The sequence below is a fragment of the Hevea brasiliensis genome, chromosome 16 (genome assembly GCF_030052815.1).
Source record: "Hevea brasiliensis isolate MT/VB/25A 57/8 chromosome 16, ASM3005281v1, whole genome shotgun sequence".
Classification (NCBI taxonomy): domain Eukaryota; kingdom Viridiplantae; phylum Streptophyta; class Magnoliopsida; order Malpighiales; family Euphorbiaceae; genus Hevea; species Hevea brasiliensis.
Window position 1 is genome coordinate 35,884,209 of NC_079508.1, and position 23,633 is coordinate 35,907,841.

General features: G+C 32.5%; 1 protein-coding gene across 1 annotated transcript; it reads right to left on the reverse strand.

Moving 5' to 3' along the window:
• Positions 1-1,020: 1,020 nt before the first annotated feature.
• Positions 1,021-4,826, reverse strand: LOC110659790 (probable serine/threonine-protein kinase At1g09600). The gene is made up of 7 exons (XM_021817839.2): positions 3,604-4,826; positions 3,225-3,509; positions 2,818-3,135; positions 2,500-2,727; positions 2,292-2,392; positions 1,736-2,114; positions 1,021-1,623 (listed from the first exon to the last, which is right to left on the reverse strand). The coding sequence occupies exons 1-7, from the start codon at positions 4,060-4,062 to the stop codon at positions 1,462-1,464; spliced, it is 1,932 nt and encodes a 643-aa protein (XP_021673531.2). The 5' UTR covers positions 4,063-4,826; the 3' UTR covers positions 1,021-1,461.
• Positions 4,827-23,633: the final 18,807 nt, after the last annotated feature.

Consider the following 23,633-nt stretch of genomic DNA (forward strand, 5'->3'; position numbering starts at 1 on the left):
CTGCTTTCTTTTGACCCAATTGCTTCATCGTAGAAAAGAAAAAAAAAATCATGAAGAAAAAAAAAAAAAAGAGAAGATTCTTGATTGGTCGGGGTCGATCCTTGACCTTGCAATGTGTTTGAACCATTTAGATTTTTTTTTTTTTTTCTTTTGCCAAGCACATTTTAAGTGGAAGCATACTTGATGTTACAAGACTTTGGATTTGATGCCATACATTTTTCTTTCTTTGATTAGATATGTTATATTTAAGATTGTGGACAAAAATATAATTTATATTTATATCGATTAAGATATTTTGCAAAGTCTTGTTAATTAAGAGATTCCAAATCTGTTTACACAATCATGACCTTGCTCCTATCACAAAACCAAATTATCATATAATTACAAGTTCAATCTAAACACCAAGAATTAAACGTGTGAATGAAATTTATACTTGTAATTTCACAATATTAAGAGAACTATAATAAGTACAGGTAATAATGAATAAAATATCTGTGAAAATTAGCTTATTTGAATTCAATTTGGATTAAATTTATCGTAAATTATTCGAATTCATCTTAAACTCAATTATTCATACCTAAATAGTACATGAAGTCATTTAGTTTTATATATTTCAATGAACAATCTACATAAAATATATATTTTTTAATTATTTATTTATATAAACCATTTGAGTAATAAGTATCCAACATATAAAACTAACACTCGACCTGAATCTTATACGGGTGATATTTTTCAAATTTAAACATGTCTCAAACTCAATTATATACTACTCAAACACTTCTTAATGGGTTTGGTCTGATACCTGATTGCCATCCCTAAGTACTGTTAAACCAATTTATGATAACTTTGAACCAGCAAACAATATTAGCTGCAGCTTCAGCATGTAATTAACTAGCAAACAAGATAAAGTTACGTTGAGATATAAGAATATAGATCCAAAGATCAATATCATCTTTTGACAATCTATATTTTGAAGAAGCCAATTAAATAAGATATCATAGGAACTGATCACAGACCTTGTTTAAAATATGAACACCCAGAACCAATCTATTCCCTCATGATTAAATACAATGATTTCTGGAAGAAGATATTGGATACTATACAATGTATGATAACCAGCTACTACCCAACAAGCCCGATCCACTTTGCAAAGCAAATTCCCACCGTTTTCAACTGTAATATTCAAATAATACCAAAAAGAACCTTCTTGCTTCATACACAATTGTATTTTCCTTTAAAAATATCACTGCAAAAGAGTTATCTGGCAATGCCTACTCAAGTACAATCAGCTATATCTTAGTCAAACCCAGCAATGCAATGCTATTGTCTCCCTGGAAGTTCTGCTGGTTTGCAATTGTGTTCTGCAGGTGAGTAAAATAGACACCAGAAAGAAGGATTCTTCCTTGCAAGATGTAAGAGTCTGAGTAATTTTGTTGATCACTCATGTAGCTGATGAATCTATCCATCAAGGTTACTTTTGGTTCCAGACTTCTCGAGACGTGCTTTGCGAACAGCTTGTTGGATTTGTCTCTCATGTTCTTTAAGTAAGTCCTCAATGTTTCCTCCAGGAGGCATCAATGGTCCAGAGTAGTGAATCCTGTTTTTCCTGGGAACATACCCCTGAAACCACGTTTCCAATTTCATTAAATTGGTTGCTAGTAATAAAAAATTGATGGAAAAAAAATAATGGAAAATGTAAAAAATATGCAGAAAAACAAGATGCTTAGTTTACCATAGAATCTTTGGCAGGCACTCTTTCATCCTTCTCAAGAGAGGTGTTGGAGATGTCTACAGCAGCCTGAGGCATGTAAGATTTCTGGGTCTTCACTTCTGTTTTATGTCTTGAAGAGCCTACATTCTTATTTAACGATGATCCTATTACAGGATGAATCATTGAACTAGACTGAGATAAAACACTGTTCTTATTAGCCACTCTGGGAGGCTCGATTCGGAAACCAGAACCAGCATCTTCTTGGATATCATATTTGTAACTTGTGCTTGTAGTTTTTGTCTGCCCCTGAGGAATGAATTCTGGTGAATTGTCTCTCTTAAGATCTCTAGTACCAATTCTTATAGATTCTGCTCCGCGTCCTTTAGCCTCTGCTCTTCTCCTGAAAGTAAAACAGAGGATCGATGCTTAAGAAAATCTAGACTTCTGAGAACTTATGTACATAATTCATTAATGAGCTTTGGCTCAGCGGTACTAAAGTGACAAGTTGGAACCCTTGTCGAATCCAAATCAACCAAGAAACAATTGTACACAATTCAAAAGAATGTGCATGGCATACCTTCTTGCTTCTTCTTCTCGAACCTTTGCATCCAATTCCTTACTTGGAGGATATTTTGGAATACTTGATGGATCACAAGGTAAGGGTTCTGTATTGAAGAACTGAGAAGGCAAACTGCATATTAGATATTAATTTCCAATCATAATAAGGCTTTTAGCCAGCAAAATGAAATTTGAGAGGCTAATTAAATAAAACCTCGAAAGTATACCTCACTCCTTAGAGCTGAAGTTGCAGAACCCCGAGCTTCTGGTTCCATTGACAGGAGCTTATCAACAAGAGACAGAGCTGAAGGGGGAAAGTTTTTGAATGTCTCGGTGACACAACGCTTGTAAGACTGTTGTGGTTTGAAACTAGTTGCATGGTGCTGTTTTGTTTTCTGCCAGTAGTCTTCAGAGGGCGAACCACAAAGCTTAAAAATCTTATGCATTTGCTCCACCTGCAATAATTTAGCAGAGCAATGATTTATCATCAATAATTTTTACTACTACTGATTCATGATAAATTGGAAAAGTATTCACAAAAATACCTCTGTTCTTCCTGTCATAATAGGCTTCCCTGCAAATAACTCAGCAAGAATGCAACCAGTGCTCCACAAATCTATGGCTACTCCATATTGTGTAGCACCAAGTAAAAGCTCAGGTGCCCTATACCAGAGGGTGACGACACGACTTGTTAAAGCCTGACTTTGATCAGGTTGAAAAAAGGTTGCCAGACCAAAGTCTCCAATCTTGAGAACTCCATTATCATCAAGCAGAAGATTTGAACCCTTGATGTCTCGGTGTAGTACCCCACGGTCATGACAATGTTCAAGGCCACGAAAAAGTTGTTGCATATAACATTTAATCTGCAAGAAAATCACATAAATGTCCCCGGAAAATCATACAATCTACTGTCAATAATCTTCCAAGTCACATAGTTCCCAAAAAAAGGTACCTGTGGTTCTGTAAACTTAATGCCAGGAGTTGCTGCAAGTCCTGCAAGATCATGCTCCATGTACTCGAAGACAAGGTACAAGCTTCCAGACATCCTGGAAGTGACTATACCTTGAAGTTTCATGATATTTGGATGGTCAAGTTTACGCAGGATATGGATTTCCCTAGCCATGAAACGTACACTTTCAGGATCCATATTCACAAATCGAACTTTCTTCATTGCAACAACTTTCCCAGTTTCGAGGTCTCGGGCTTTATATACACTGCTGTAAGTTCCTTGTCCAATCTGCTAACCCAAAAGAGAGAAATGAAATCCTAACGAAGTTATTAAAAATTCCCAATTTCTATGGTAGGTCAGAAAAATTATGGTAAGCACTAACCTTGTCTAGCTTCTCAAAGGAATCTGCTCGTCGAGGAAGCCAACCTTTGATGGCTTCGCCGGCAGCTGAGGTTAACCATGGTGGCCAACCTGCAGCAATTAGTTCCCCTTCAGGCCCATGGGGCATGCTAACAATCCTACCCAGATGGTTGTGGCATCCACTGGAACCAAAATCCATTGTTGCCCTTCTCTGATGATGACGACCTATTGAAGGTCTATGAACAATCTTTATATTCTTTTCTCCTCCACCTTCTAATGGAACAATGGCTGCCCCTGGCTTTGAAACGCGACGAACAGATCCATCTTTGCGGCTAAAATCATCTTCCTCCTTCTTGGAGAGTGCTGGAGCAACCAATTGCACCGATGATTTGTCAAATTCATTCTGCTTCTCTTTATCTCTTTCATTTTCGTTTATGTTAATATCTTCATCTGCAGCTCCTTTGGAGCAGATGCAGCCCATAATAATCTCACCTCAGCCTAACAGGGAATTCCTGTTGAATACATGCAGAAACCATTACCCTTTGCAATATCATTCAAAGTGGGTTTCACAGCATTTATGCTGGAAACCCAAATTTACCATTTTCTTTTCCTGGTAATCTCACAAATCAATGCACCTTAAAATATCCAAAAAATCTTTAGGATATCAAATGCACAGAGAATTCCAAAACCCTTCAATCTTGAAACCCAAGAAGGGAAAATAAAGGATTCAAAGGAGAAACAAGAATTGATTTGATTTGAATTCAAGAATGTAAATGGAAAATATGGTCTGCAAGAATGAACAGAACAATGAAGAAGAAGATGAAGACAAGGAAATCAAAACCGAGGCCAGAATTCCGGCATTGAACATAAAGATTACATTATATACATTTATTTTATGTTTATTGTAAAATAACAAAAGAAAATAAAAGAAAATAAAATATAAAGTACAATCCAATGTCTTATGCAGGAATTCTGGTGTGTTTTTAATTTCCTTCTGTTTTCAAAAATTTAAAAAAAATAAACAAATAATTTTTCATGCATAGATTAGAAGATGGAAAGGGGGGACAATAACGGAAAATCTAAAAATAAGAAAAAAAATGAAAAATATTATGATGATGAAATGAAGCTTTGGTTAAAAATGAAGGGTGAGAGAGAAAGTTGCGGATCTGGATTAAAGGAAGCTAAAATTGCGAGATGCCTTTGATTTTTGAGATTGGACAACCTGACCAGTGCTGTTGTTTTTATTTTTTTTATCTTTCATAAATTTTTATTACCCATTTTATATCAGCAAACTCATCACTAGCTAACTACCTAACCAAAGTTTTCATTGTCTGATCATATAATTTATAATTTAGTGGATGAAGGTATATAATTTATTTAATAAATTTAAATTTAAATTTAAATTTAAATTTTTTAATTTTTTATTAAAAAAAATCTTTTTGTGAGCTTTTTTAATTATTATTTAATTTATTTATTTCATAAAATTAATTACTTAGTTTTTTATTTTTAAAAAATAATTAATTAATTTGACATTTTATTATATTTTTATTTTATTTATTCTTTAATCTTCTACTTAGTTTAAATTAAATTTTATTAATCAATACCTTTAAAATAAAAATATTACCTTTACTCAAATTAAATAATTAAAAAATAAAAAAACTGAATAAAATTAATAAAAACGCCCAAAATAATCATACAATATAACAAACTAAAACATAAATAGAATAGTAATATAGAGATTAACATTATATTTTTCAAAATAGACCATGAAGAGGGACTAAACAATAATTATTTTTCACTTTATTATTATTATTTTTTTTTCTCTTATTTCAGTTTGTTTCCATATAGAGAGAGGGTGGTTGGGAGGCTTAAGAGAAGGTCTTGAAATTAACGGAAGTTGGAGGGATGGTGGAGCATCTTCAAAACGCAGACGTGACTACCAGTTATGTGTTGGGTCTTTGGCTTACCTACTGACACGTGTTATGTCATGTATCAACTTGCTCTGAGACTTGCCTTCACTTATAGTTTTTTAATTGAATTCAAAGACACTCAATTTTATATAAAAATAAAATTATTAATTATTAAATTAAATATAAATATCCCATAAAAAAAATTAAATATAAATATTTGACTAATTAAACATATGTAATTAAAATAATAATTACATAATTTACATATAAATATTTAATTTAAATTTTATGAAAGTCATTTGTATATACTCCTTCCTTGTACTTTGTAAATATTATGATGTTGATGTGCAATAACTAAAAAAAGTCTAAATTTTTATACTTATTTTTAATTTTATTTATTCAAACTCAAACTTTCTTATTTATTTCAAATGTAAGAGTTAATTATTAATCATTAAATTAGATAAATTCAATTAATTATATATATAATTAAAAGAATAAATATATAAATTTAAATGTAAATATTTAATTTAAAAATTATTAAACTCATTATTATATAAATTAAATTGGCTAAAAAATAAAAATTATAATGACTTCATATTTTTCTTTTCAAATAATAATAATAATAATAATAATAATAATAATAATAATAATAATAATAATAATAATAATGAGCGATGACTAAAAAAATCTAATTTTTTACATTTATTTTTATTTTAATATAATTAATTCAGGCACAACTTTCATATATATTTAAATTTTAATAATTGAAAATATATTAGATTGTTAATATTATAGGTTGATTAAAAAAATATTTTGTTAATATTATAGGTTGATTAAAAAAATATTTACATTTTATTAATGAGCTTAATATTTTCTATTAAAATAATATTTAAAATTCAGTTTAATTTAAGTAATTTTAATTAAGTACAAATGATTTAATGGTCAAAATTTTAAAATTAAATTATAAAATTAAATTTTTTACTAAAATTAAATTTATTTATGAAAATTTGATATTTTCTAATTATTTAGCTTCTTCTTGTTGTTTGTTGATGATGATGATGAGGGGTAGGACCGGGAATTGAATTTTGATCAGAAATCATAGCCTAAGATGAGAATATCTATTACTCTCAAAAAATGGTGGGCTCAACTTCTTTCCTGAATTATATTTTAAAATAAGTAACTTTTTGATACTTTTAATAGGCATAAAAGATCTACAAAAGTAAAATTAAGTATGTGTGTGTGTGTATATATATATATATATATATATATATATATATATATATATATATATATATATATATATATATATATATATATATATATATATATATATATTTAATGATTATAAATAAAATAAATTAATATAATATAATAGTTAAACTTAAATAATAAGAATTAATGGGTTTTATGTTTTATAATGGTACATTTCTAGACACCCGAATTATTGCGTTTTTACCTAATAGACACTCGAACATTTTTTTTTTTTATCTTACACCTCAACTCAAAAAAAAAAAAAAAAAACATACCATTTAAAAACAAAATTACATGTGGCCTGAAATTGAACTACACATGCATATGAGTTAGCAAAATTTTGCCAAATGAACAATAAACTATCATATCAGCCTTGAAAGTGAGAACTATTTAGATTGCTTGGCTTCTTTGACTTTCCGAAATGAAGAACATTTCTCTTTTATCTAGAACAACCCTTTATGCCTACTACCACCATTGTTCAAAGAAATATTTCTACCTCCTCCATTTCTGATTTTGGAGGATTTAGTTACCAAAATTTGCCACAAACTTGCACAACAATAGTGGTTGCAACTACATCTTCTGTCACAACCTATTCCTCCGTAAGATGTAACATGATCCGGTAGTACACCTAATGAATTACCGTACTTCGCCTACCGGTAACCCATTAAATATACTACAAGGGATTTTAAAATAATTTTCGTGAAATTAAACAGTGGTGGGAACGTTGAATATTTCTTAAAAAGCCTTTAAGTGAAATTTTGGTCATGGACAAAATCATCGATTAAAATCTAGTGTTACAAAAAAAAATTTTCAAAATTTCAGCAGAGTGCCAGCTGTATTTTGAGAAAACAGTTCTTCAATTAGCTTTATAATTTATGGTGTGTTAGAAAATACTTTCCGCTGATAAACTCTTCAAAACTAATTTCACTTATCATCACAATCCTTATCTTAAAGGACTAATCACTAATGCATCAAAATTTATTCCCATATAAAGGAATAGCAACAAAACATATAGTTCTAACACTAACACACAACTAAGTAGTGCTGGGATCAAATAATAACTAATTGTTTTTTTAAAACTTAAGAACTTACCAGCCGCTACATCTAAAGCTTCTGCTCTTTCTCCTTGGTGCATAGTGGACTCTCTGACTAGTGCGCTACTATATTCAGGTTGATTCACTATGTTATGGTTGTAAGAAGCATCAACTCTATTTCTATCTCGACTCTGATCGACTGTCTGTGAACTCTGGAGAGCAGATCGAGGTGCTCTAGTATAATCTCTAGCAAAATGTCCATGTTCACCACAATTGTGGTAGGCTCCAGTGGCCTTATGACAAATATCTCCATGTAGTTTGCCACAAGAGTTGCAGATGCGAGGAGGATATGAACTTCTAGTTGTTCGATGACTGGACCTTGGTGGCCTCTGCCTTGAAGATCCGCCTCTATCAGACCTATAACCACTAGGCTCTCCAGTATTCTTACTTTTTCCCAATTTACTATTTGAGCTCTGACTCATAGGTCTCTCCCTCTTCTCTATTTCATGCTGCTCTTGTGGGGGTTGGGTTGGTACTTGTGTCACACCTTACCCCTCTGTAAGGCATAACATGATCCCGTAGAATACCTAATGAACTACCGAACTTCACATACCAATAATTCATTAAGTACCCTACAAGGGATTTTAAAACAATTTTCTTACTTTTGATAAGTGGTGAGCATTTTCTAATAAGTACTTAAAACATTTAGTTAAAATTAAAATTAGTTAATATTTTTGGCCCATTTTATTTTTACGCAAATTTTATAAAAATTTTGACAGAGTTCCCTCTGTATTTTGAGAAAACAGTTCTTCAAATACCTGTAAAAAGCACTTCTAAAAATTTTCCTCAACAACTGCTTCAATTTCATACTCAATCTCAATCAATTTCTCAACACATTTATCAACTTTCAAATTTCAAATCCACTATCCAATGATCATCAAAATACTAGCAATCCATTTCATTCAAATTAAATAAAATAGTTCCATTCATAATTCATTAGAAACAAAACAATTTAGATACATCATTACAAAATTTACATTAAGAGAATTTCAAACTACAATATATATTACAACTTTATACAAATTTTATACAAATTGCTCAAGGCCCATTTTTACATGTCCATACATTTATGTGCAATATATACATTAAAAGAAATATTTACAATTAGGGTATAAATTATACCGATAACTTTAAGCAGAATGATCTTTAATCATTAGCAGCTCAGTCTGTTGCTCTTCTAGTCTCTGTATCTGCGACAACAATAAAAGTTATCGCTGAGTACTAGGACTCAATGGTGCACAACATACTAAAATAATCTTTATTCAAAACTTAAATCACATTTATTCAAAATTTGAACTGAGCATGCGAGTTAAACACAAAACATAATTTATGAGGTTTTAATCCCAAACAATTTCATTTTGAAGTATCAAATCACATTTCATAAAATCCACAGTTAGATCATGCCATTCGAAACAAATAGAATCTTAATAGCCAGAGGCTAAAGAGAAATCTCATCACAAGGCTAGCTAGCTCAAATATATGGATATCCATTCACATCCTTTTCTACTGGCACACCTCAACACTTCTCCAGAGAAGGAATCAAAATTCGAAGCTAATTACCCCCACTAGTCATGCTAGTGAGGTGTTCAAATATATGGTCATGACACTGTGGTTTCAAAACTTATCTTAACAATTTGCTAAACATTGTCATTTCAAATATACACAATAACTTTCAACAATTTAAGTAAAAAATCATCATAACTAATCTCATAAATAAATTTTCAACAATTCAAAGCAAATGTAAAATACATATTTCATTCACTTTATCACTACATTTTAAAGCATAGTGATGTTGTGCACAAACCTCAAGCGAGTCACCCCTTAACCTCGACTTGGTTCCTCGGGTTCCTTCCCGTTATTCTTTTCAACTGAAACACACAATTTTACAATGTTTCAGTACTAGAACTTAACATAAATCCAAAATAAATTTAGTCTCATTTTTACCTATCTCTAACGTGCTAAACTCGACGTTCTTGAAATTTTGCGCTTCGGGTTACTATTCACTATACTATTCAAGTCAATTTGTTGACTTTCTAAGGCTTAATAGGTATGGGAATTCCAACTTCACCCACATACCACATTTTGGTCACTAAACTTATTAGTTATGGTCATTTTCTCAAAACTTAGGCCTTTTAGGCAAAATTGCCAAATTTTCAATTTTGGTGTCCCTAATTGTACTGTTTCATTGGTCAGTTTACTGTTGGAATTTGGAAAAGCTTTCTTCATAGAAAATATTCCTTATTGTCTTAAATTTATTCTCCTTTTTGAATCACCCCAATTGGAGTTTTGTAGCTCAAGTTATAAGCAAATTATGTTTACTGTTCATGCTGCAGAATTTTATTCAGGCAGATTATTGATTCCAACTTCGTTCAGCAATTTGATCAAGTTAGGTCCATAATTTGGTCTAATTTTCTTCATATGAAATGTTCTAATATGTCTTAGGTTTCCATCGGTTCAAGAATCGCCTAAATCGGAGTTTTCTAGAGAGAGTTATAGCCATTGAAACTTTACTATTCAAATGGCAAATCTGCAGTCTACAGATTCAGGTCACCAACTTTGTTCAGTAATTTGATTAGGTTAATGGCATAATTTGGGTTGGTGTTCTTCATGAAAGTTTTAGGTTTATATTTCATCTAACCACTGGTAAAATTTCAGGTCATTTTGACCTTCCTAGCTTGAGTTATGACCAAATGAACAAACACTGTTCATTTGGCCAGTTTGTGCAGTGGCAGCCTGCGATTTCTCAACTTCGATCACTTTATTCACTAGGTTTTAGTCACTTTTTGGGCAGACTTCCTAAATGAAAATTGTGTCATTTAGTGCCTATTTTCATCCCTAATCTGTCCCATATCCATTGGACTTGTAAAATTTCATTTTTGGTCCCTCAAAGGAGGTTTTGGTCATGCTACCAGCACATGACCTTATCCAATCCAAATTGGCTTTTAATTCCAACATTTCTAACACACCTCATTTGGTCACAAATGATCAATTTTCACTTCACATTAGGTCAAAGACACCATTTACAAGTTTTTCACATTTTTGGTCTCTAAACCCTAATGTCCAAACCCTAATTCACTAACCTCATGCATTTACTTGATTCCATACCTCTAAACATAGTCATTCAACTAACTAAGGTTCATATACCCAATTAAATCCATCAAACCATGCAAATATACTCCCATATACATGCTGGCTGAAAATTATTCATGTTCCCTCAACAAATTTTTATTTCATTTTAAGCATTTTTCTAAGTTAACTAAGTTATAAACACAAGTAATAAACTCATTTGCAACTTAAATCACTAACCTTTGTGTAGCAACTTCTAACTCCCCTTTTCTCCAATTTTCTTTCTTCTTTTCTCCTTTCTTTGATGACCAATCTTCTTTTCAAGTGATTAAATCAAGTTTTTATGGGAGAATTTAGGGTAAGGTAGGGTCAAATGGGTGTTTAAAAGCTTGTATTCAAGCTTTCATGGAGGATCAATGGTGGGGTTTGGGAAAGACTATGGCTGCCGTTTTCTTTGAGGTAGGAGAAGGTTGATATTTTTGTTTTTATGTATTTTATGTCTTGTTTTATGTATTTGAATGGGTCAACAATTGTGGGAATTAAAATAATTAATTTTGACATCATTTTGATGTCATAAGGTGATGTAATTAACTTTTTCTTTTATTTTCTTTTTCTTTTTTATTTCTATTTATTTTTCTATTAGTTCTTTAATTTAATTCTCGATTCCAAAATTTTCTTTTCTCCGATTTTATTTGACAGTTAGGTCAGGAGTCAGCTCTCAAGGTCAATTGACCAAATTGCCCCCGGTTCATCCCGGTTTGTAATTAATTCCATATTTCTTCCTGCTTCCTGACCTAATTATTTGACTGGCTTAATAGTTATTTTTCGTGATTTTCTCTTTTCCACTGTGTTTATAAGGGTCCTAAGGACCGCAGCGTCACTTTTTACGGTTCGAAATTTGAGTTTAAAACGACTTGTGATGCGTTCGAGAAGGTCACCCATCGCTGTGACTCTCGGCTTGTTTAACTTCTTATGTTCTGTTTTTCTTGTTTATACTTAACTAATTGGACATTACTAATTATTTGTGTTTATAGCTTCTCTAGTTGTTTTAAGTGTGGTTCTAATCCGCTTAATTGTCCGGACCGACACCGGTCACCGGAACAGTGAAATATACCAGGCTATGCAATTAGGGGTGTTACAACTTGGGCTTGGGTTGACAGATTATCAGCCATTTGTTGAAAGAAAGTGGCCATTTGCTGGGCCATTTGTATAGTAATTTGTACAGGAGGGGCTTGTAAAGTCGGGCTTCCAACTCTCTGAGGGGCTGGGGCCTCACCTTGTACTTCCGCCGTTAAAAACTGTTCTATTGTCTCATTCTTCTCTTTCATATCTTTTCACAGGATTTTCTATTTCTTGTACAACCAATACAAGGAGATTTCTCTTCATTAGTTCATATTTATGATTCAAATGTACTATATGTATCAAACATTTGAGCAGTTGTATTTACCGACAAAAAGATTTCAAATTCACAGTTCAAAATTTACTTTAAAACCATTGTTTTGATACCACTAAACATGTCACACCCTACTCCTCCGTATGATGTAACATGATCCCGTAGTACACCTGATGAATTACCGTACTTCGCCTACCGGTAACCCATTAAATATACTACAAGAGATTTTAAAATAATTTTCGTGAAATTAAATAGTGGTGGAAACGTTGAATATTTCTTAAAAAGTCTTTAAGTGAAATTTTGGTCAAGGACAAAATCATCGATTAAAATCTGGTGTTACAAAAAATTTTTTTCAAAATTTTGGCAGAGTGCCGGCTCTATTTTGAGAAAACAATTCTTCAAACCTAAAAAGGAAAACACTCCCAATATGTTTTCTCAAATACAAATCCAATAAACTTCATTTCATCTCATAATTCAATCTCAATAATCAAATCAATTCATTTTCAAACCAACCTCATCATAAAAGAAACATTTCATTGATTACAAGACTCAAAATTAATATTACAAAACTATACAGGTAAATAAAATCTCAAATTTACATTACAATAATTTGCATTTAATTACATATTAAAATATTTTACAAAAGTTTTTATACAACTGCTCAAATAATTTACATACATATTATTACATGCATACATCAAAACCTATGTACATTGTCACACCCTACCCATCTGTAAGGCATAACATGATCTCGTAGTATACCTAATGAATTACCAAACTTCGTCTACTGATAAGCCATTAAATATACTGCAAGGGATTTTAAAACTTTTATTGACAATTTACAATCCAAACAATTCACAATTTTTTAAAGCTCATATAACACAAATATGATCAAACAATTGAATAACACAGTGTTGCCAATCAATAACACAACTTAGGTCATGACACAAATTTTTTCGAACATGCCGTGTGTACATCACAACAAGGAATACTCACCCCACTAATCATAATCAATGAGGGAGGTGGCTAGCTAGTTAATGAGTACTCATCCATACTCACCTCAGACTAACAAGTCAAAGAGGGAGGAGTATAGTCATACTCACCCCATAAATGGAGGAGGAACTTAGTAATATTGTCATGCCAAGTGTGAATCAAAATAATTCTAAATCACAATATTTCATACAAACCACAAATCACATTTTATCTCAAAATTTCCATTTGCAAAGTAGGCAACATAATAATTTCCAAATAATATTCCCAAAGCCAAAACAATAAAAAATTATTCATAACTCATTTCTCCAAATAAATTTTCTGGTAAAAGCAGTGAATATAAAAAGTATTATGCACAGACTTCTGATATATGCTTCTTGGCCCTGACTCAGTGTTCCTTATGCTTCTTAATATCCTTTTTAACTGAAACACATAATTTAAAGTGTTTCAGTACTCAATGAATTTGTTTCTAACAATAAAATCCAATATTTAAATTTTCTTGGTACTATTCCCTTCAATTCATTTCATTAGTCAACCTATAATATTGACCCTTGATGCACTCTAAGTGAGTCAATTTTAATGTCACCAATATATCACATTTTATAGCCCTTGAGTGTTGGTATATGTTACCAATTTCATTTCCAAGTATATTGCATTTTATTGCAATTTACCAAATTTTGGTGTACTATTTTGACCTAGCCGGACGACCTAGTTTACTCAGTTTTCGGGTTTTGGTCCAAACTACAAACTTGTAGGTCTATGTCTTATTGCATGCGGTGCAAAATTTCAGGTCATTCTGAGTTGTATAGACCAAGATATGGTCAATTTACCAATGCTGGACAGAATACACTAAAATAGTAGGCTTAGGTCATTTTTAGGTCACTTTTGGTTCGGCTAGTTTTGGTACCTGAACTTGTACAAGCTATTTGGCTTGGTTCTGACCATTTCTGGGCTTTGGTGTCTTCATAAGAATTGTAGATCTAAGTCTAAACTATTCATGGTAAAAATTTCAGGTCATTTGGACCTATTTTGAGTAATTTATGGTAAAAAAAACTAACTGCTGCTCAAATAGTCAATTTTCAGGCTTTCAAGTCACTAATCCGGATTTGGTCATTTTTCAAGTCACCTTCTAGGCAGAATTTAGGTAAGCTTCCTTCATGAAAGTTGGCACATTTTGTGCCTAGTTTCACCTCCAATTGGTCTCATACCAATTGGAGTCACTCATTTAAGGTTCTAAGCTAAAATATACACTACCCTACTACACATTCTTCATTACTTACCAATTACACATTCTATACTTACCAAGCTAACTCTTTCTTGCCAATTCTGGTTTGTACCATACCATTAACACACTTAACAGCACATTTTGGTCATTTTGGACAGCTTGTAACCATTCTCAACATACACATTTTAACTCAAAATTTTCCAAAGTCCATTTACACAATTTAACCACATGAACATACCCCATTTACATATCCAATTCCAATCTATTATACACAGATACATGCTGCCACCATAAACAACATAATTCAATAAATCAAACCATGAAACAACACATTTCTAACTACACTTTAAAGTTGCTGATTCACCTCATGGAAAATATCTCCTTCAAATTGCTTTCAAGCTTCCAAAACCAAGTGCACAATTACACATACTCTTAATATACATTGTCTAAATCATTTCTATACACATAAACACTTACATCAACATCTTAAACAACTATTTACAAATGAAAACAAGCTACACATGGTGAGTTCCCATGGCTGCCGAAATGGTGTACCACCATTAAATCATCAAACTTCAAAACTTCTTCCACAAAATAACTCACCACAATATCCACTCAAAGTTTAATGAAACAATAATGGAGAATACTCACTTACCACTTTTAAAGCTTGACCAAAACCTCACCAAACCTCCTTAAAATTGCTACCAAAATCTTTCTTGCAAGGTGAGGATTAACTTTAAAGAAGGGACTTAGTGGAAAGGATGGCTCAAAGTGGGTTGCATGGAGCTTGGAAGATTTCGGCTATGGAGTTTTTCTCCCAAGGGACTTTGGCTGGTTGGCTCAAGGAAGAAGATGAAGGAATCTTCTGCCACAAATTTGATTAATGGTCCACTTTGAAGATGTTAGTGGAGCACTAAGATAATTTTTAATATTTGTTTAATCAAAATTTTCATAATTCCCACGTTTAACCTCTTTTCTTTCACTATTTAAATTATGGACCACCATTTTAATTTTCATGGTATTTTCAAAGTTTAATATCATTTATTTTTAATGGATATTTAGGTCAAAAGGCAACTCAGGGTGTCAATTGACCACAATGCCCCTATTCGGGTTACTTTTCGGCTTTTTCGGTAACACCGATTTTCATCGGTTTCTCGATTTTTCATTTTTCTTTGTACTAATTATTTAATTTTTCTTTGACATTTTTAATACCATTTATTTTTCAATAGATGTTTATTTAAGTCTCAAAAATATTTTCTAGGGTTACCCGTGGTCAAAGGTTAGTCAACGGCCCGCGCCGCAACTTCCCGGTGCCGTTACCCATCGGTACGATTTTGTCCGTTTAGCTTAGTTCCATTTTCTCTCTTTTATTTTTCCTTTATTTTTTTCTTTTATTTTCCTTTATTGTATTTTACTACCTTATATCTCCACACTAATATTTAAATATAATTCGAAGCATCCTAACTGTCCAGACAAACACTGTCACTGGAACAGTAGAACGCACTACCGAACATAAGGGTGTTACATACATGGGTATACCTATGATATACATAAAGCTGATCTGAAAGTGTCTTCAAGGTGCAGCTACAGGAATTCTCACTCAGTTGCTCTATCCTTACTTTCACCTGCGACAGCATACAAAGCTATCGCTGAGTGGTGAACTCAGTGGTGCACAACTATAACTTAAAATATAGTACAATATATCTTAGCAAAATTACAGCAAATAATTTGGAAATCTGAATACTCACCAAATTTCAAAAATCAAAATATTCTTTACCAATAATATAAATCATTTGTATAAAATGACTTGATCAAGAAATTCAATTTATCAAATCACAGCTAAACATTTTAGGTAATTCCAATAATATATGGAAATAAAGATTAATTTCAATAAAATCAATTATGCATAAATCTCATTTGAAATCGAAATTCTTTACTATTCAAAAACCATTCTTTATCTCACTAACTATGTAAGACTAATCCAAAAGGGCCATCTCCGGAGTGATTCTAACTCCCTATGGTCAGGGAGGTCGAATCGGATTCTAACTCCCTATGGTTGAGGAGGTCGAATCATCGTGCACAGTACACATCACAATAATGAAACTTTTGAAAAGGCCATAACAAAAAACTTAGATCTAACCTCTAATAAGAGGAGAATCTAAGCCTGTGCACGTACCATGGTAATCAAAACAAAGCTAACTCCACTGTCTTCTCAAAAACTGAGAGAGACGGGTAATAACCTAGTCAAGCATCTATAGTGAGATATAAAATAATATCATAAATCACTTTATCCTTTTTGTGAGCATAAATCACAATACAATTCGATTCAAAGTCAATTCCAATATCCAATAATTTTTAAGCTCATCACAATTCAAAACATAAAATTGTATTTTTTCCATGCAAATTGCCCATCACAATTCAAACATATTCTATCACAATTTTCCAAAACATAATTTATTCAATCTGCAATAATGCTTAATACTTGTTGAAATACCATTTCACAAAGCTAAATTCATACATACTATAACAATTTCAATAATCATTGAATTAAATCCAATTCTTGATAAACATAATACATAAAGAAAATAATGTCATTTAATCATAAGAAATATTCAGAACAAAATCAATTAAAAACTAGTTGTGTATAAACCTCTGATGAGTTACCTCTTGGCCTTGACTTAGTGGGTCTTTTTCCTTACCAGTGTCTCTTCTAACTGAAACACACTATTTAAAGTGTTTCAATACTCATTTAAATTGTTTCTAATAATAAGGTTCAATAATTAAATTTTATTGATGCTATTCCTTTCATTAGTCAACCTATAATATTGACCTTTAATGCACACTAGGTGAATTAGTTTTAATGTCACTAATATGTTCCATTTTACATTCCTCACATGTTGACATATGTTGCCAATTTCATTTCAAAGCTTATTGCATTTTATTACAATTATTCAGATTTCATGGCCAATGTTTACTGTCTATTGGGCCAAGCTACAATGTAAATTTAGCAGATTTCTCTTCATTAAATTGTTTCTCATTGTGTCTTCTTTAATTTCCTTTTTGAATTACTCCATTTGGAGTTGTATAGCTCAAGTTATGGTCAATTAACCATAACTAGGTCAAATCTAAATTTTATTTTCCTTTTTAGGCATTTTCATTTCTGACTTTACTAATTTATTTGGACTATTTGTAATCATATTGAGGCCTAGCATTCTTCAAAAGTATTGTTGTCCTATGTCTTAGGGACAACCAGAAATTTTGCTTACCATGTTTCAAGTGTTATAGAATTCTTTATAGACAGAATATTGGCATGGTCCTCAATTAGGTCAATGGCTTTGACCTTAAATTCTGACCTTATACATTTAAAATTTGAGGAAGTTGTCTAAAACAAAATTTTAGGTCTCTTTCTTAGCTTTCCAAATTGGTATACCTCATTACATTGGGAGACTTTTTGTGGGAGATATGCCTATTTAAATTTTCTGGACTTAATGGTCAATTGTACCAATTCCAGATTTAGTGTGTCAACTTAATCAACTTAATTGGCCTAGTTTCCTTAATTTATGGGTTTTGGTCAAATTACCAATATTGTAGATCTACGTTTTATTGAACTTTTGGCACTAATTTTAGGTCATTTGGAGTTGTGTAGACCAAGATATGGTCATTTTACTAATGCTGGACAGATTGTATTCTTATTGCAAAGTTTAGGTCACTTTTAGGTCATTTCCGATTCAGGCAGATTTTGTAACCGAATTTTTGTAAGCAAATTGACCTGCCTAAAGTCATTTCTAGGCTTTGTGGTCTTAACCAAAGTTGTAGCCCTATGTTAAGCTTTCCAACGATGTAAATTTTAGGTCATTTGGACCTATGTACAAGGAGTTATGATCATTTCCGCGATTATTGTTCAATTGGTAAATTTTTAGGTTTGAAAGATTGCAAATCCAGATTAGGTCAGTTTTCATGTCACTTTCCGGACAGAATTTAGGTCTACTTTCTACATGAAAGTTGGCCTATTTTGTATCTAGTTTTGCCTCCAATTAGTTTCATACCAATTGGAATCACAATTTTACACTTATAGCTCAAATTTAGCTACTGCCCTTGTATACTTCCCTCAATACCAAACAAATGCATTTTTACTTGCTAAATCTCATACCAATTCTAATTTGGTATGGTACCAAATCCATTCCTCACTTCACATTATAGTTAATTTGGGCAGTATATGACTAATTGACAATACACTAATTACAATTCCAATTCACCAAATCCAATTCTAACAATATATACACATAATCACTCCTAACCATAATATATAACTTCACCACTACCATAACATATAACTTCACCACTAATTTACATACACATTTAGCAATCTTTTAGACCACAGTTCATAAAACAACTTCATGAATTCCAGCATTCTTTAAGAAGTTAACAAGCTGCCGAATTGTAAAGCCTCCCATAATTGCTTTCAAGCTGTAATTTTCACTTGGTCAATCATCACATATACATAAAGTTAACTTACTAACATCTTAAATCACATTAATCAACATTAATTCTCCATAATACATGTAAGAATAGTTCATTTAACATACAATTCCATGGCTGTCCATTTAAGCAATTACACAGAAAATTTCAAACTCAAAATCAATTTCCAATTCAAGTACTCAACTTCAACATACACCAATAATTAACCTACTAGAACTTTTATTTACTTCAATCAACATCAATACCCTTTAAATTCATGTGAAAACAATTCAAAGCTCTTTCATCACTATGGCTGCTGAAAATAGTACATAATAATAACTCATCAAAACCTTAAAATTTCTTCATCAATTTACTTATCTCAAGCTTCCCACAAACTTTACTAAAGAAAGAAAGAAATTTGAACACTTACCTATTATTGGAGCTTGTTAAATCTTCGCCAAAATCTCTTAAATTTAGTATCAACTTCTTCCTTGCAAAGTGAGGATTAATGTCACACCCTACCCCTCTGTAAGGCATAACATGATCCCGTAGTATACCTAATGAATTACCAACTTCGTCTCCTGATAACCCATTAAATACACTACAAGGGATTTTAAAACCTTTCTTACTTCTTTTAACAGTGGTGAGCATTATTTACAGGTGTTAAAAATTTTTTTGAACTGAAGTGAAACAGCTAACACATTTGGATTATTAGTAATTTCTGTAAAAATTTTGGTAGAGGGCCATTTGTATTTTGAATAAAACAGTTCTTTAAAAACCTGTAAAAAGCACTTCAAATATATTTCTCAATCTCAAACTCCAACATTTAATCAACACAATATGTTTCTCAACTCAAATCCATAATAATTTTTCAGTATTTTCAAAGGCTGAGATAAAAGAAATATAGTACAAATTTTACAAGCCAAAATAATTCACAATTTATTTTACAACTTCAATATACAATTTTAATTTACAACTGCTCAAAACCAATAATACTATATACATACAGTGAACATACATTACAATATAAAATGCAGAATATGGTATACTCAATATACCCGATGATCTCTCACTGAAGTACTAGCAGCTTAGTCTGCTGCCCTGTTAGTCTGTCTACCTACGACAACAATAAAAAGCTATCGCTGAGACAATGTCTCAGTGGTGCACAACATTAACAAATACAACTTTAAATCATAAATCATAAGTCATATAAATAGTGGATTGTGACACCCCTTACCTGTGTACAGTATATCCGAGTAAGCAATGTCACACGGTGTATCGGCACACTCTATTTTACCTTAATTAATTTTTATCATAGTTTTGAATATAACTTGTGAAATATTATTTATTTAAGTTATTTATTGAAATTATAATTTATTTGAGGTTCCGAAAATTTTATAGAAAATCTGGCAGAGTACTGGCTAAAAATGGAGAAAACAGTTTTTCGAAACCTGTGAAAAACACTTCCAATAATCATATTCAATCATTCTCAAACTCCAATATCAAAATCTCAATATTCTTCAATTTCATTTCTCAATCATTCATTTCTCATGGTACTCATATACATAAGCAATAAATAAATACTCAAAATTTTCCATTCATAACCATAATTTTTCATTATTTACATGAACATCAAAATACATTACATAAGTTTCATTTACACAAAGGAAAATAAAAGTTAGTTACAAAATACCAAAATGAAGTCTAGTGTCCTACCAATGCACTGTAGATGGTGAGGTGACACGGATACTATGCAGAGCTGCAGGATGGACTCACCCAGTCTGCGGTCTACTGGGCTCTCGATCAGTATCTCCAGAACCTACGCGTGGCAAAAGCAACACGCTAAGCAATAATGCTTAGTGGTGCAATAATAAAATAAAAGGAAATAGCAGAAAATAAATATGTATTGAATGTATCGATGTTTTACTGGTTTTGTACTTGTTATAATCATTTATTTCATTAATTTTATCCACTTTCATTCTTTTGGTTGCCCAAGTAACCTATACTGGACGACTGGACTGGATAAATGGGTAAACTGGAACTGGGTATCTAGTACCTCGGCCGTCACACCATCGGTCACATATGCATCTCCCGGTGTGCAACAGAATAGCTAATAAGCTGTAATAACATCAGGCACAAGGCCAAATCTCAACACAAGGTCAGAATGGCTAAAAGCCGTGAAAACACAGAATGGCATAATGTCATGTGCAGTACTGCTAACTGAACCCTATTGGCATGCCAAACTATCCAAACCAATCTTGTTAGGTATACTAGAGCATTTGATACTTTTGAATTTCTTCAATTTTTGAATTTCAAGTTTTGGGGTCACTATTCACTTCATTGGTCAACAAAAATGTTGAATTTTGCATAGAAATTAGGTACATTGGTTTTAACACTCCCAATGTACCACATTTTGCATTCAAAACTTGTTGGAATTAATCACCAATACCATTTCTAAGCTTAGAACTAAGAGAGCAGAATTTTCAGTTTTTGTACCCAAACTTTACTGTTCCATTAGTGACTGTTACAGTGGGATTTTGAAGAAATGGTAAACATGAAAGTTGTTCCTTATTTTGTCTAGTTGAATTTCCTTTTTTGGATTACTCCATTTGGAGTTTTGTAGCTCCAGTTATGGTTCAAAAACCACAGCTGGCTAGATTGAAAAATTGCAGAACTGACCATATCTACAAAGCAAAGGAATGCTGATCGCAACTGCCTTGTTGGATAGATTCTGGTCATAATTTGGGGTAGGTTTCTTCACGAAAGTTGTTTGTCTATATCTTAAATTGTTGCTGTAAAAATTTCAGGTCAATTGGGCCATTCTACAATGAGTTATGGCCCATTTGGTCATTCTGCAGAATCTGGTTGCAGGACATCCGGATTGGGGCCAGTTTTTGGTCCACTTGCTTTGGTCTTTTGGGCATGGTTTCTTCATCAAAATTGTGCCATTATGTGTCTAGTTTCATGTCTAATTGGCCAAACACCAATTGAACCTACACAGCCAGAGTTATGGCAGTCCAAACAGGCTGGACTCACAACCTCCCCTGCTGCCCTCACTAGGCAGCCTACCAATTCAGTTTGTAATACTCTAATTCACTTCAAATTATGGTCAACTTACCTCAAATGGTCACTAATTGACCATTAGAAGGTTCACTCACCATTTCATAAGCAAAGTCCAAGTTTCACTCCTAAAACCCTAATTCCCATTTCAATTTCACACAAGTTACCTTAGTTAACTAACTAATTCATTATCCACATAAATATATACTTTAAACATGATCTCTAGTCCACTCTAAGTCCATCAAAAATAATCAATCTTATCCCTTCCTTAGGGCTGCCGAAACTCATGGTGTACATACACATAAATTCTATTCATTTAATTTACAAATTCTTACTCATTTTAAGTCTCTAACATGGAATAAGAGGGATAGGTGTATAAATAGGCACTAACCTCTTGTAGGGCAGAATTTTCCAAGCTTAAACTTCACTTTCTTTCCTTTTCTAGGCTGCCAAACACTTTAGCAAGGTTGGGTGACCAATTTTTGTGAAGGGACTTAAGGGTTTTGGGTTAAGGTTAGAGAGATTTTTCAAGCTTGAATGAAGAAAGAGATGAAGGCTTCCATGGCCATGGTGGTGCGGCTGGAATGAGGGATGAAGATGGCTGATAGGTTTTTGATTTTCTTTAGTCTCAATTGTCTCTTTTATTAGTTACTTAAATGGTTGTTTAAATGTAATTGGTGGGAACTTTTAATTGACATCATAATGATGTCATAATTTGCATTATATTGATTTTTCTTTTCTTTCCTTTTCTACTAGCTTTAAATTAATTTTTCATCAATATTAATTCATATTTTATGTCATAATAATTATTTACTCAACTGGACAAGTCGGCCAAAAATCACCTCTGAAGGCGAAATGACCAAAATGCCCTCCGTTTGGCTTAACGGGTCAAAATTGTCTATACCGATTGAAAATTTTTTCTAAATATTTTCTTGGCATTCTAATGCCATAGGAACCTCAATGACCCTTCTCTGGAGTCCCAAAAATTATTTTATGAATTTTTCCCCGGGTCTAGGGCTCCCAGTTGCGAGAACCGCAACTTCCCTCTGGGTTACCCATCGCTTGGGCACTGGCTCATTTAACTTGGTTGTATTTTATTTCTAAAATTTTTTCTAAATTTTTCTTATTAATATTTGAGTTAATTATGGTCCCTCACTTTAGTTTAAATATTTTTCTGAACGTTTTAGCTGTTCGGACCGACACTGGTCATCGGAATAGTAGAATGTACGAAGTTGCTACAGGGAGGGTGTTACAACTCTTCCCCTCTAATTTAAATTTCGTCCTCGAAATTTTACCTGATGCAAACAGTTGAGGGAACTGTTGCCTCATCGTCTCTTCACTTTCCCAAGTTGCCTCCTCGGTGTTGTGGTGCCTCCAAAGCACTTTCACAAGTGGAATCTACTTATTCCTCAATTCTTTCACTTCCCGAGCCAGAATCCGTATGGGTTCTTCTTCATATGTCAAATCCGGTTGTACTTCAATTTCTTCCATGGAGATGACATGATCTGAGCGGTATCTTCTTAGCATAGACACGTGGAACACATTGTGGATCTTGTCCAGCTCTGGTGGTAAAGCTAGCCTATAGGCTACTGGTCCCACACGTTC

Bases quoted from the DNA above. Each gene is read 5' to 3' on its own strand.
- LOC110659790 (XM_021817839.2), bottom strand. From the start codon at position 4,062: ATGGGCTGCATCTGCTCCAAAGGAGCTGCAGATGAAGATATTAACATA. The intron at 3,136-3,224 runs GTACCTTTTTTT...ATTTTCTTGCAG, and splicing joins TTAAGTTTACAGAACCACAG to ATTAAATGTTATATGCAACA. The intron at 2,728-2,817 runs GTATTTTTGTGA...AAATTATTGCAG, and splicing joins TTATGACAGGAAGAACAGAG to GTGGAGCAAATGCATAAGAT.